The 15,335-nt window shown below is 40.2% G+C and overlaps 1 protein-coding gene across 1 annotated transcript; it reads left to right on the top strand.

Moving 5' to 3' along the window:
* The first annotated feature begins 2,098 nt into the window (after positions 1 to 2,098).
* LOC148373726 (myosin heavy chain, fast skeletal muscle) lies at positions 2,099 to 12,391 on the top strand. Its single transcript, XM_088328799.1, has 38 exons — positions 2,099 to 2,305; positions 2,480 to 2,623; positions 2,707 to 2,863; positions 2,941 to 2,968; positions 3,058 to 3,163; positions 3,612 to 3,704; positions 3,785 to 3,848; positions 3,940 to 4,038; positions 4,126 to 4,229; positions 4,317 to 4,455; positions 4,536 to 4,654; positions 4,737 to 4,886; positions 4,966 to 5,136; positions 5,217 to 5,523; positions 5,589 to 5,671; positions 5,759 to 5,846; positions 5,926 to 6,043; positions 6,122 to 6,245; positions 6,316 to 6,452; positions 6,554 to 6,809; positions 6,889 to 7,131; positions 7,224 to 7,400; positions 7,531 to 7,676; positions 7,775 to 7,865; positions 7,940 to 8,329; positions 8,473 to 8,599; positions 8,955 to 9,073; positions 9,171 to 9,367; positions 9,458 to 9,641; positions 9,805 to 9,970; positions 10,052 to 10,176; positions 10,273 to 10,581; positions 10,692 to 10,895; positions 11,024 to 11,149; positions 11,232 to 11,402; positions 11,897 to 12,001; positions 12,082 to 12,177; positions 12,254 to 12,391. Exons 1-38 carry the CDS (start codon positions 2,099 to 2,101, stop codon positions 12,389 to 12,391), a joined length of 5,808 nt encoding a protein of 1,935 aa, XP_088184925.1.
* Positions 12,392 to 15,335: the final 2,944 nt, after the last annotated feature.

The following is a 15,335-nucleotide window of genomic DNA, read 5'->3' as shown; positions in this document are numbered from 1 at the left end:
ACTTTCAGTTAACAAACCAAAACAAATAGAGTTAGTTTTTATCAAAAAATATTGAAACGAGACAGCACACATATCTAAATAGGACTGAATACAGTACTTGGCTAGACTGTTCTTTTAAAAAAACAACTAAGTTTGATGTAAAGGTGAACGTCTGAATAATGCTCTGGTAAGAAAAGGTGTCCATATTTATTCTTGGAAGCCTTTAAAACAATTTGGAAGGTGTTCTTTTGCAACCCAAGGGGATTGTTGAGGGGTGGGGAATATCTTAAAAGGACAGAAACAATAACAGACACAAATACTTATTCAGGAGGAAAATAGTTTCCATCAAACATTAAGATGAGTAAGATCAGCTACCAGAAAATGGGATGATTTCAAAGCCAGACTTTGAGAGGGCTGAGTTCAAGAAGCTGGATGCCCCCCACCTAACACACACGAAAATCAAGCATGGAAATCTCTATATTAGGTCCATCATGACTCACTATATTTAACCTGACAAATCAAAAGAGTTGAACTGAAACAGTGATGTCACCGTGCTGCCAATGTGATCTGGAGTGCAACATTTTGTCACCACTCTTAACAATGGACCACGTGTGTAACGCCGAAGACAAGGTGACCCGGGAAGTAGGCATGTGTTACATTAACATACCCATAACTTTACTCAAGATGAACGGCAGGCTGAAAGGTGTGGAACAACTGGATGCATGCATCTCCATGCAGGGAACTTGCACCTATTTACAACACCACTCATAAACCTTTGCTTTTTCAAAAATAGACTCTACAAGACAAGCAGTGTGACAGGTACCCCTTAAACAGGTCCAGAGGACCTTTGACTCCACTTCAAATTAAGCTTCTGTTCTGAAGAAATGTTTGACCTTGTTTGTAGTCCACACTTAGCTCTGATTCATGGTCATTTTGTTGTTGTTTTTAAAGATGGACGTCAGGTGAATTTCAAAGGTGGCAAAGCTTGACTCAAAAATCCAGATTTAAAAACATATTAGGAAAGAAATGCAGTGCTGCTCGTTTTTGAGACATTTTTCAAAAGTTACATCGGTCTTACTTTGCTTTTTATTAATCATGGCACCTCTAACATCTTGTTTATTGGAAAGGGACTAATTTAGGATCGTATCTGAGTCTCAATGACAACTGTACATCCACCACATTCCAAGAGCATATATAATCCTCCCACCCCTCTTGCTTTTTAGAACGACGCTTGGTCTAACTCTTGTTTGAGACATGTGACATGTGTGCGTCTTGCAACTGTATACGAATGACATTTGTGTGAGTTTCCAAACCACAGCCAAACGTTTGATCATGTCGATATGGTGAACCATGTCAAGATGATCAAATGTCAGGAATAATTCCTATGAATACGACAATTGGACATTGTGGATATATTTTTAGGTTTATTTTTATTGCTCTGATAATTTGTCTGTATGAAGGACAATTGGGATTCCAGTTTATTTTATAAATATGCAGCATTATTATAGCTAAAGTCATGTTACAGTTTTATCGTAACATCAGGATTCTCAGCTCATCATTCGTCAAAACTGTAGGGCCATTTGTTATCGGTTTTATTATATGAGCTTTTTTTTCTATTATTTTATTAGGACAAGGTGAAAGAACATTTACAGGGCAGCCGTAAAACTTGACACAAGGCAACACAATCAAGCTAAATGTCACTGTCACAGAATTAGCAACCTCATGACAAGAATACATGCCCAAACAGAGCCGGACACACCTACCACGAAGACGGTCTATAAAAGCCAGTGCTCAGGTCTCGAACAATACCCTGTCGGCTTCCAGTACAGGTTAGTGAATAAAATGCATTGGTCATGGTCAGATTTTAACCGACATACAAACAACTTGACTCACTTGCATATAAATTATTTTTTATAGGATTATTGGAACATATTTGCTTTTCATCATTTGTGTGGACTGTAGGAGGTACAGTACAAATTCATGTCATTTCAAATTTTTGATAATTGATTCATACAGGTGACAATCACACTATGTGAATGTAACACTCACTCTAAGTATAAACAGGAATGTACTTAGTTGTTTGAAATTTGGCTTTTGCAGTCTCCAATAAAGTGCCACCATGAGCACTGATGCAGAGATGGAACAGTATGGCGGCGCAGCCATTTACCTGCGAAAGCCAGAAAAGGAGAGGATCGAGGCTCAAAATACACCGTTTGATGCCAAATCAGCTTTCTTCGTTGTTGATGCTGATGAGATGTACCTGAAGGCTAAACTCATCAAAAGAGAGGGGGGGAAAGCCACTGTTGAGACCCTTGATTCAAAGAAGGTAAGCGTATAAAAGTGGAACTTAAACCTACCATAATTTTCTTTACCAACAAAACAAAATAGCTCAGACATATAGGTAAATGATTTATTGTGAGCAATAGTATTAATAGACCTACCTTTTTTTTAGCAGTAATGGCTGAACAAATATTAAGATTAATTCATAAATGGCTTTCAGACAGTCACAGTGAAGGAAGATGACATCCATCCAATGAACCCTCCTAAGTTCGACAAAATTGAGGACATGGCCATGATGACCCACCTCAACGAACCTGCTGTGTTGTATAACTTAAAAGAGCGTTTTGCATCATGGATGATCTACGTAAGAGTTTGAACCATATTCATGGCTTTGTCAAATTGTCACAGTGTATCGAGTGTTATGAGAGCAATGTAATCCCTCTCCAGACCTACTCCGGCCTGTTCTGCGTAGTAGTAAACCCATACAAGTGGCTCCCTGTGTACGACAGTCAAGTTGTTGGGGCCTACAGGGGCAAAAAAAGGATTGAGGCTCCACCCCATATCTTCTCCATCTCAGACAATGCTTATCAATTCATGCTGACTGGTAAGATCACATTTAACTTGTTTAAAAGCACGTCCGTCAACTGACTTCCATAAAATGTATATTTCTTTCACTCATAGATCGTGAGAACCAGTCTGTCCTCATCACGTGAGTTCAACTCATTTTTTAATAAGATGAACATTTTGATTGAGTAGTAGGGACACATCAAAAATCAATACACTTTTGCTTTCCTCAAGTGGAGAATCTGGTGCTGGTAAGACTGTCAACACCAAGCGTGTCATCCAGTACTTTGCAACAATTGCAGTTGCTGGATCCAAGAAGGTTGAGGCAGGGAAAATGCAGGTAAAGCAAGACTTGTACAGAATTTACAGAATCAAAACATCCCAAATTGTGCTTTGCAAATACACACTTCCTTTAACCTTTTGAAATTTGGAATTTCAAAACCAGACTGATACATATCTTGGAGAGAACAGGATCCAGGGGACTATTAGGTTACAAAATATCAACTTTTCAATGTTGTCTCGGGAGTTTACACAATCCTTTTTTTTCCAATTTTGTCCCCATAACTAAGAGAGAAGGCAGCAAGGAGGAACACTGGAACCTCCCTGTTGTTCATACTTCTAAGTTTCAATATTAGCAAAATGAATACAGAAATAATTGCTAAAAAAAGCTACCATACCAAAGAACACACATTCCTGTGTTGGTTAGGCCAAATTAGTTAGAGTCAACCAAAAACGATCTTTGCTAACCGCAAATTATTATTATTATTATTATTATTATGCTCTCATAGGGTTCCTTGGAAGATCAAATCATTGCAGCCAACCCTCTCCTGGAGGCCTATGGCAATGCCAAGACAGTGAGGAATGACAACTCTTCTCGTTTTGTAAGTCACAACACTGCTCTTTAAATCTCATGTATGGATGTAGCAATCACAAACTTGAATATTACTGGTCATATTTTTAGGGTAAATTCATTAGAATCCACTTTGGCTCTACTGGCAAGCTTGCTTCAGCTGATATCGAAACTTGTGAGATTTTAAAAATTATGCAAATGGTTGGCTTTTTATGCTTTTTTCCTGCATCCCAATAACAGTTCTAACATGTTTAACAAATTATCAGATCTGCTAGAAAAGTCCCGTGTCACATTCCAGTTGTCTGCTGAGAGGAGCTATCATATCTTCTATCAACTGATGACTGGACACAAGCCAGAATTGCTAGGTAACGACAAAAAAAGCATTCCAAAAACAAACTTAACTCAAGCACAACCTACTAATTGATATATGTCTTGCCAATCCTTTATTTCAGAGGCTCTTCTGATTACCACTAACCCATATGACTACCATATGATCAGCCAGGGTGAAATCACAGTAAAAAGCATCAATGATGTTGAGGAGTTTATTGCAACAGATGTGAGTCCATAACACTTCAAACAATAAGTTCGGATCACATAAATGTGACCACTGAACAGCACATAATTTCTTTTCTATTACACGTAGACTGCTATCGACATCTTGGGCTTCACTGGTGAGGAGAAAGTTAGCATCTTCAAGCTGACTGGTGCTGTGATGCATCATGGCAACATGAAGTTCAAGCAAAAGCAGCGTGAGGAGCAGGCTGAACCTGATGGCACCGAGGGTAAATGTCCAAAGATTTAATGTCGACACACACAATTAAAAAAAAAAGTGAATACGGTGGAACTTATTTTCCTTCTTCAGAGGCTGATAAAATCGCTTACCTCATGGGTCTAAACTCAGCTGATATGTTGAAAGCTCTGTGCTACCCTCGGGTCAAAGTAGGGAATGAATTTGTGACCAAGGGTCAGACTGTCCCACAGGTAAACAACTCCCCTTTCCCCTCCCCCTTTAAATGTATTCAATAAGGATCAACTATGCACATTATTACACTTTTTTTTGTAGGTCAACAATTCTGTCTCAGCATTGTGTAAGTCCGTCTATGAAAAAATGTTCTTATGGATGGTCATTCGCATCAATGAGATGTTGGACACAAAGCAACCCAGACAGTTCTTCATTGGGGTGTTGGATATCGCTGGATTTGAGATCTTTGATGTTAGTCATACTTATAGAATATTCAAATAATACAAATATTGTGTATTCGTTTTGACTTATACTTGTACATATGATTTAGTACAACAGCTTGGAGCAACTGTGCATCAACTTCACCAATGAGAAACTGCAGCAGTTCTTCAACCATCACATGTTCGTCTTGGAACAAGAGGAATACAAGAAAGAAGGCATTGACTGGGACTTCATTGACTTTGGTATGGACTTGGCTGCTTGCATTGAGCTTATTGAGAAGGTGAGACAAAAGTGCATGCGGGTATCTGAGAAAATAATGATGAATCTATGAAGTCTTATTAAAAAATTGTTCTCCAATAGCCAATGGGCATCTTCTCCATCCTTGAAGAGGAGTGCATGTTCCCCAAGGCTACAGACTCCTCCTTCAAAAACAAGCTCTATGATCAGCATCTGGGCAAGACCAAGGCTTTTGAGAAGCCAAAGCCTGCAAAGGGCAAAGCCGAGGCCCACTTCTCATTGGTCCACTATGCTGGTACTGTGGACTACAATATTTCTGGCTGGTTGGACAAGAACAAGGATCCTCTGAATGACTCCGTTGTCCAACTGTACCAGAAGTCTTCAAACAAATTGCTATGCATGTTGTATGCTACCCATGCCTCAGCTGATGGTACGAATATCCCATTACTGAAAATTGTTTTAGTGTGCTTATAATGATCATTATTTGTATAACAGATGCCGCTGGTGGTGGTGGTGGCAAGAAGGGTGGAGGAAAAAAGAAGGGTGGCTCCTTCCAGACTGTGTCAGCTTTATTCAGGGTAATGCCCTTCAAAAAATATGCAAATCATTTTTTTGTGTGATCATAATTTTATGTTGAAATTAATACATCAAATATCATCTCATAGGAGAACTTGGGCAAGCTTATGACTAACTTGAGAAGCACTCATCCACATTTTGTGCGTTGCCTGATCCCTAATGAAACCAAGACCCCAGGTTGAATCTTCTTCTGTTAAATTATTTTACTTCAAAATCATGTTTGAGACTACATTAAGATATTTTGAACAATGTTTAGGTCTTATGGAAAACTTCTTGGTCATCCATCAGCTGAGGTGCAATGGTGTGCTTGAAGGCATCAGAATCTGCAGGAAGGGCTTCCCTAGCAGAATCCTCTATGGTGATTTTAAGCAGAGGTGCCGTCCAAAAGCAACATAAGTTGTTTTAACCCAACTTTCAATTAGATTACTGAAATGCTTCTTATTCTCACATAGATACAAAGTATTGAATGCTAGTGTCATTCCTGAGGGTCAGTTCATCGACAACAAAAAAGCTGCTGAGAAATTGCTTGGCTCCATTGATGTGGATCACACTCAATACAAATTTGGCCACACCAAGGTGTGATTTTAATAACAAAATGTGTTTATGTTTTCTTGAGCACAGAGATTACATTTCTTTGACTATGCAGGTGTTCTTTAAAGCTGGTCTACTTGGTACCCTGGAGGAGATGAGAGATGAGAAACTGGCAGCATTGGTGACCATGACTCAGGCTCTCTGCAGAGGATTCCTCATGAGAAAGGAGTTTGTAAAGATGATGGAGAGGAGGTATAAATGTCATACATATATTGAACATTAAGATATATGCGTTATCAAAGAAATAACACCATCACAGACTAAATGCAATTATACCCTGCTGTGATTTATAGAGATGCAATCTTCACTGTCCAGTACAACATCCGGTCATTCATGAACGTAAAGAACTGGCCATGGATGCATCTATACTTCAAAATCAAACCTCTTCTCAAGAGTGCTGAGACCGAAAAGGAGCTGCAGCAGATGAAGGAGAATTATGGCAAAATGCAAGCGGACCTGGCAACTGCTCTGGCTAAAAAAAAAGAGCTTGAAGAGAAAATGGTTTCCCTGTTACAGGAGAAAAATGACTTGCAACTACAAGTGGCAGCTGTAAGTGACATCTGTTGAATCACCAGCTCCTAAATAACACTGTCTTGACCAGAAAAACAGTACTATTTTTTGACAACAGGAAAGTGAGAACCTCACTGATGCTGAGGAAAGGTGTGAGGGCCTGATCAAGAGCAAGATCCAGCTTGAGGCTAAACTCAAAGAGACGACTGAGAGGCTTGAAGATGAAGAAGAAATTAACGCAGAGCTGACAGCAAAGAAAAGGAAGCTGGAGGACGAATGTTCTGAGCTAAAAAAGGACATTGATGACTTGGAACTCACTTTGGCTAAAGTAGAAAAAGAGAAACATGCCACTGAAAACAAGGTAATCTTTATTTTTATTCTTGCTGTATTTTACAAGTATCACAGGGGGAAATACATGTAAAAAGAGGCATTAAATCAAGCATATTGTTTTAGGTGAAAAACCTTACAGAGGAAATGGCGTCTCAAGATGAGTCCATTGCCAAGTTAACCAAGGAGAAGAAAGCCCTCCAAGAGGCTCACCAGCAAACACTGGACGATCTTCAGGCAGAGGAAGACAAAGTCAACACTCTGACCAAGGCCAAAACAAAGCTGGAACAGCAAGTGGATGATGTGAGAGCATTGTTGCTTCAACATAATTTCCTTCGAATTGACTGAATGACGTTTAGTCTATGTTGACAGTTAAGTTGTTTAAACACTATGACTTACTCCCATTGATAAAAAAATTGACATGTAACAACAGCTTGAGGGCTCTTTGGAGCAAGAGAAAAAGCTGCGCATGGACCTTGAGAGAGCCAAAAGAAAGCTTGAGGGAGATCTGAAACTGGCCCAGGAATCAATAATGGATCTGGAGAATGATAAACAACAATCGGAGGAAAAAATAAAAAAGTAACAAAATATACAACACGTATTTTTCTATGTGGTGTAAATTTAGCCTAATGCATATAAGACTAAAAACAGTCCCTAATTTTCCTTTTCACCCAAAGGAAAGACTTTGAGACCAGCCAACTGCTGAGCAAGATTGAGGATGAACAGTCTCTTGGTGCTCAGCTCCAGAAGAAGATCAAGGAACTTCAGGTAAACTGATACATCTTAACAGGCTATCATATTTTCCATCATAAAACACTTGTAAATACCATCGTCCAACCTAGGCTCGTATTGAAGAGCTGGAAGAGGAGATTGAGGCTGAGAGGGCAGCCCGGGCCAAGGTGGAGAAGCAGAGAGCAGACCTTTCAAGGGAATTAGAGGAGATCAGTGAGAGGCTGGAGGAAGCTGGTGGAGCCACAGCTGCCCAGATCGAAATGAACAAGAAGCGCGAGGCCGAATTCCAGAAGCTGCGTCGTGATCTTGAAGAGTCCACCCTGCAGCATGAGGCTACGGCCGCCGCTCTTCGCAAAAAGCAGGCCGACAGCGTTGCTGAGTTAGGCGAGCAGATCGACAACCTCCAGCGTGTCAAGCAGAAGCTGGAGAAGGAGAAGAGCGAGTACAAGATGGAGATTGATGACCTTTCCAGTAACATGGAGGCTGTTGCAAAAGCCAAGGTATGTTTTAGTGTCTGAGAAAACTCAATTAAACGTCCAATTGAGATAATTACCAACAGATTTAAAAAAAAATGTTAGATCACATAAAAAACGACAATAACAACAACTCCCTTACATAACTTCAACTGAAGTGATGCTTGCAGGGCAATTTGGAGAAAATGTGCAGAACTCTTGAAGACCAGCTAAGCGAAATTAAGTCCAAAAATGATGAGAATGTTCGACAGTTAAATGACTTGAGTGCACAGAAGGCAAGGCTGCAAACAGAAAATGGTAAGTTAATCACAGATATTTTACATTTACAGTTGTTTAGCACATAATGTGTTTGCAGCAAAACCAGTTTAAAAAATGTCATCTTAACTTTTTTAAGATTTTGCAATGGTTTTTTGTATACTACAATCAAATGAGTGGAGCTCACACGCAGCCACATATTTTTAAACCAGCTTAGTATTGATCCATCATAAAGAAGTATTTATGCCCATTCACTGATATCAAAAGCTATTATTTTAAAATATATTCATATTTTATATATTTGTTTCTATTCTTTGTTTGTTTACATTTTTTTTTGCATATCGTTTGTCAATAATATAAAAAGCCATTTTGTGAAATCTTTGACAACAATTCTTAGGTGAATTTGCTCGGCAGCTTGAGGAAAAGGAAGCCCTTATTTCCCAGTTGACCAGGGGCAAGCAGGCGTACACTCAACAGATTGAAGAGCTGAAAAGGCACATTGAGGAAGAAGTGAAGGTATTGGTACTTTCGTTCTATTCTTCCCACACTAAAATACAGTCAATACAGTACAATACATCTTCCTTGTCTTATCCTTCTTGATATTCATTTATAGGCCAAGAATGCTCTGGCCCATGCTGTTCAGTCTGCCCGTCATGACTGTGATCTGCTCAGAGAGCAATTCGAGGAGGAGCAAGAGGCTAAAGCTGAGCTGCAGCGAGGAATGTCCAAGGCCAACTCAGAGGTGGCACAATGGAGATCAAAATATGAGACTGACGCCATCCAGCGTACAGAGGAGCTTGAGGAGGCCAAGTAAGTTAATCAGAAGCAACAATTTTTCCTCAAGTAGGTAATTTACTGCATAGTCATAAAAGACAACAAAATATTCATCGTGCATTACAGAAAAAAACTTGCCCAGCGCCTCCAGGAAGCTGAAGAGTCTATTGAAGCTGTGAACTCCAAGTGTGCCTCTTTGGAGAAGACCAAGCAGAGGCTCCAGGGAGAGGTAGAAGACCTCATGATTGACGTGGAGCGAGCTAATGCTCTTGCTGCCAACCTTGACAAGAAACAGAGGAACTTTGACAAGGTACATGTGCAATTTAATTACAGTAAATATTTTCTGTGAGACACAGCATTCTAAAGCAATGGCCTGCATAATAAAAAAAAAAATCCAAATCCTAGGTATTTATTTCCTAAGACCATTATCAATTACCTATCAGTCAATTTCTAACGTGTCTTTTTATTTTCAGGTCTTGGCAGAATGGAAGCAGAAATATGAGGAGGGCCAGGCCGAGCTGGAAGGATCCCAAAAGGAAGCCCGTTCTCTCAGCACTGAACTTTTTAAGATGAAGAACTCATATGAGGAGGCTCTTGATCAGCTGGAGACCATGAAGAGGGAAAACAAGAACCTGCAACGTGAGTAGATTTAGGATATTGTTGGGCAAATGATCAAAACGATTTTTTTTTTCAAATGTTTTTGTTCTTTTTCTCCTGTAGAGGAGATTTCGGATCTCACAGAACAAATAGGGGAAACTGGAAAAAGCATCCATGAGCTGGAGAAAGCTAAGAAGGTGGTAGAAAGTGAAAAGGCTGAGATTCAGACGGCTCTGGAGGAGGCAGAGGTATTTCATCATAGTAGTATTAAATAATACCATCCTGATTCACTGTGACAAGGTTGAAGAAGAAAACGTTTTTTAAGTAGTCTTTATTTCACACAGGGTACGTTGGAGCACGAAGAGTCCAAGATTCTCCGTGTCCAGCTCGAGCTCAACCAGATCAAAGGTGAGGTTGACAGGAAGCTTGCTGAGAAGGACGAGGAGATGGAGCAAATCAAGAGGAACAGTCAGAGGGTGATTGACTCCATGCAGAGCACTCTTGATGCTGAGGTCAGGAGCAGGAATGATGCCCTGAGAGTCAAGAAGAAGATGGAGGGCGACCTGAACGAGATGGAGATTCAGCTCAGCCATGCCAACAGACAGGCTGTTGAAGCCCAAAAACAACTGAGAAATGTCCAGGGACAACTAAAGGTGTGTGTCTCATCCTTGAAACAGAGATTCTGATGACTATTTAATGTTTAATAAAAAAAAAAAAAAAAATTTACATGAAAATAATTGACTTGAATTGATATACCGGCCAGGACGCCCAACTACACCTTGATGATGCTGTCAGAGGACAAGAAGACATGAAGGAGCAGGTTGCGATGGTGGAGCGCAGAAATGGCCTCATGCTTGCTGAAATCGAAGAGCTGAGAGCTGCTCTGGAACAGACGGAAAGAGGACGCAAAGTGGCTGAGCAGGAGCTGGTTGATGCTAGTGAGCGTGTCGGACTACTTCACTCTCAGGTTTGATTTTCATGAGTTGATGTGATACTGCAAACATCAATATGACTGCTTTTATCGCTTTCATCCAATGCTTTTTCAATTATTTCACACATCCATAAGTGAAAAAATAACTTTCTCTCAACATTCAGAACACCAGTCTGCTTAACACCAAAAAGAAGCTTGAGTCTGACCTAGTCCAAATCCAAAGTGAAGTGGATGATGCCGTTCAGGAATCCAGAAATGCAGAAGAGAAAGCCAAAAAGGCCATCACTGATGTAAGTGTGACAAAGTGACTCAAAAGAAACTTTGAGTCAAAAAAAGGTTGCGAATATCTGATACCACATCTAATCACTCCAGGCAGCTATGATGGCTGAGGAACTGAAGAAGGAACAGGACACAAGTGCTCACCTGGAGAGGATGAAGAAGAACCTGGAAGTCACTGTGAAAGACCTTCAACACCGCCTTGATGAGGCTGAGAACCTTGCTATGAAGGGTGGCAAGAAGCAGCTCCAGAAACTCGAGTCGAGGGTACAAAATGCCTGTGGACTGACCATACACCTGGAAGAATAGCACAAGCATTTTAGCATTTAGTCATGTATATTGATAAAGCCCACCAAAATCATAATCATAAAAATGCATTAAATTTATGTAGCACGATTTTGGACACTCATTAAGAGATTAAGATAGGATGCCATATTCATTTCCTCACTCACACATTTACACTTTTATGTCGACCATAAGTGAAACAACTGAAAAAAAGGCCAACATCCAGATGTCAGGCCCCGTAATCTAGAACAACTGGCTAATCATTTCAGATGTGAATGACTGAAAAAGTTTATGAATAAGCCCCAAGCTTGTGATATATAGCAGGCAAAAAAAACATGATCGCTTCCCAGGTGTACCTTAGTAAGTAGAACATTGCACCATTTGTTGGTCTATGAGAAAAAGAAAGAAAAGAGGAAAAAAATTATCTTTATATTTCTCCTACAGTTCAAGAATGCCATTTGTGTCTATTTTAAAAGGTCCGTGAGCTCGAAACTGAAATTGAATCCGAGCAGAGGCGTGGAGCTGATGCCATCAAAGGTGTCCGCAAATATGAGAGGAAAGTGAAGGAGCTGACATACCAGGTTTGTTTAATTTCAGCACCTTTCTAGCAACCTTTTTTGGATGAGCAGAGTGAATTGATCGCTTTCACTCACCTATACAGACTGAGGAGGATAAGAAGAATGGGACCAGGCTTCAGGATCTTGTGGATAAACTGCAGCTGAAAGTCAAGGCTTACAAGAGACAAGCTGAGGAAGCTGTATGACAACTACAAAGATTGTAATAAATACTCCATACATAGAAAGAACTAAAATAGCTTTAATATAATTTTCCAGGAGGAGCAGGCTAACACTCACATGTCTAGGCTCAGAAAGGTCCAGCATGAGCTGGAAGAAGCTCAGGAGCGTGCAGACATCGCTGAGACTCAGGTCAACAAGCTGAGAGCCAAGAGTCGTGATGCTGGAAAGGTCTAATATCGATTGTTTCTTTCCCTTAGGCACAGATTGTACAGCATTCATGGTACACTGATTTTCTTCTTGTATGTTTTTTTTCCAGGGAAATGAGTCGGCTGAATAAGGTCCAATCGAATTGGCATCGGGATCCATATAATATGGACTCCGTAAACTCAGTTAAACCAATAAAAATGCTTTAAACAATACATTTGCGTGCACTCATTATTGTATTAAAAAATGCCAACGTTATTGGAGTCAAGACTTGCTACAATTACATCCTACTGGACTCAAATTTACAAATCCACAAAGTCCATACGTGCAGACCTTTTGACATTTAAAAGCGTAAGATGTTATTGTGCACTTTCTTTTTACGTGTGAAACCAAATCCATCTCCAGGATATTAAAAGATATTTTTTTTAAATGTGCTTGTTTAAAACCGGAAGTGGAAAATGATTACCAAAAAAGGAAATCCAATGTGATTTTTGGAGCGGTTTATTCACGCACAGAGACTTAGTCTTTAGAATAAAGCAGTCGTAGGCTAAAATAGGCTACTAGTCTCGAGTCAATTTTTGTTGTTTTTGTTGCCTTAAATTTGAAAAAAAAAACTGTATACTTGAACTGTTCGGTAAGCATTGTTAGTGTTAGAAAAGCGGTAAACTAATGCATGAAGTGCTAGTGTTGGTAGGTATGAAAATCCCCAGTTACCTAAATCGACAATGACTATTTTTCAAAATTTTAGATGCCAAAGAAGTGTAAACAATCCCGCCAAAAGAAAAGTAAAAAATGAAACTACTGTCTCTGCTGGAAAACGGAATACATACATTGCTGAAAATCTAAGTTATTTTGCGATGTATATTTCTTTTGTGTACACGTCCCTTCAATTCTAAGCCATTAAAGGACCACCTTGGCTGGAGCATGCACTATCCTAACGCAAGGGTCTCCAGTGTGTCTGTGGAACAACAAGGGTTGCTGACTAGTTAAAATGTTATATTTTGGGATTCTCGTTGTTTAATCCATATTTGACTTTTTTTTTTTTATTGTATTGAGTTTTGTACAGCAGAAAGGGTAAAAGAAGTACCAGTATATCACCAGTAGATGGCAAAGTCTCACAGGTAAGAGAAGGGTGCTTGGGCCAAATCTCACGGGATCTCACTTGATTTAGTGAGACTTGCTGATTTAATCAATCTGAATGCCAGTGTAACGACCCTCATCCATGCGTGACACAAGGGTTCACAGTCACTCGGTTTATTGCCTGCATTCAAATTACAATACAAATAAGTCAGGGCGTCCGTGCACGACTGCATACATCTTCAGTACGAGGTGATAGAGCTGAAGGTACGTCAAGCGCAGGAGCCCAAAAAGTGCCAAACGAAAAAGACAGTCGCACACGCCCATGGCTTAACAAATGAATGCGGTACCAGAATTTTAACAGTAATGCAACAAAAACACAAATTTTGTGAGAATTCAAAAAAACTCAAAACAATCAAATTTCAACACTGTTACACCAACAATTAAATTGTGTCATGTGAGACTGACATTTATCATCTATTTTGCAGGTGAGATGTATGTATTGGGAACACACTTGCCGTGGGGATGATGATATGTGAAAATATGTGTTTAAAGGTAGCTTGTGGCGGCACGGCGGCGCAGTGGTTAGCGCGTGTGCGGCACAGTTCTAAGGTCTTGGGAACCTCCTGTGTGGGTTCAAATCCAGCTACCTGTGCGGAGTTTGTATGTTCTCCCGTGCTTGCGTGGGTTTCTTCCGACATTCCAAAGACATGCATTTCAGGGGGATTTGCCGGTCCAAATTGTCCCTAGGTCTGAATGAGTGAGCAAGTTGTCTGTCCCTGTGTGCCCTACGATTGGCTGGCAACCAGTTCAGGATGTCCCCTGCCCACTGCCCAATGATTGCTGGGATGGACTCCAGCACCCCCGCAACCCTACTGAGGATAAGCGGTGCGGCTAATGGATGGAATAATACAGTGATAACAAAGTAATGACGAGATATGTTGTCATTTTAGAAATGCGCAAAAACAGTAACAAAAAGTAGCTTCCAGTTGGAGACCCTTGCTTTAATAGACGATTGGGTACGTTTACATCTGAGGGGGTCAAACGTCCCGCAGGAAGATTAAAATGTGCTGCAATTTTACATATGTCCGGGAACGGTGCATTCGCAATGATCGCAACAAGGCTATAGGGCTAGGACCTTATCTTAGCCTTTTGGCTGAGAGTAAGTGTCCCGGCTCCTAGGCTTTGTAGCGTATAATGAACTGACCGATAACGGATAATGGATAATGAATAACGAAGATAGATCAATAACCCTTAAAAACCCCAAACCCCCCACCTGATGTCGCCAAAGCCAGGCGTCATTCACAAAGACGTTTCAGCTGTATTTCTTTTCTCTCCATCTTTCCCCCTCTCTTTCTCTTTCTATCCCTCATTTTCCTTTTTCCTGTTTCTCCCACTGTTTATCTTTTCTTTTCTCTCTCTCTTTGTTAATAACTTTCTCTTCCCTCTCTGTGTCACTTTTTCTGTCTTTTCTGTTTCTTTCTCTTTGCTTTCTGTTCCTTTTTCTATTCCCACTCCTTTTTTCTGTCTTGCTCTCTTTCTTTCTCTCCGCACTTTCTTGTTAACTCTATTTCTTTCTCTTGCTTTCTTTTCCTCCCCATGTGCCTGGCCTCTACCTTATTTCTCTCATTTTCTCTCTTGCTCTTTCACTCTCTCTCTCTCTCTCTCAAGTTTCATTGTCTTGCTTTCTTTCATTCTTTCACCTTTTTTTCACTCTCTTTAAACTACTAGTCCAGCCTCTGGATTTTTTTCCCTACCTGGTGGTCTCTGACACCCCCCGATTTACATAAAAGCAATGGACCGATTGGAAACGGACTATAGCCAGTACTTAGATTATGTACATCTAAGCTGTGGACTCGTGCACATAAATCCAATTAAAGTCTTAGTCCGACTGCAA

This window comes from Urocampus carinirostris, chromosome 1 (genome assembly GCF_059441175.1).
Source record: "Urocampus carinirostris isolate Australia breed hairy pipefish chromosome 1, RoL_Ucar_1.0, whole genome shotgun sequence".
In the NCBI taxonomy this organism is placed as follows: domain Eukaryota; kingdom Metazoa; phylum Chordata; class Actinopteri; order Syngnathiformes; family Syngnathidae; genus Urocampus; species Urocampus carinirostris.
The sequence above is the reverse complement of the archived record's forward strand: the minus strand, read 5'-3'. Positions and strand labels throughout refer to the sequence as shown.

Bases quoted from the DNA above. Each gene is read 5' to 3' on its own strand.
- LOC148373726 (XM_088328799.1), top strand. From the start codon at position 2,099: ATGAGCACTGATGCAGAGATGGAACAGTATGGCGGCGCAGCCATTTAC. The intron at 2,864-2,940 runs GTAAGATCACAT...TTTCACTCATAG, and splicing joins TTATCAATTCATGCTGACTG to ATCGTGAGAACCAGTCTGTC. The intron at 4,456-4,535 runs GTAAATGTCCAA...TTCCTTCTTCAG, and splicing joins TGAACCTGATGGCACCGAGG to AGGCTGATAAAATCGCTTAC.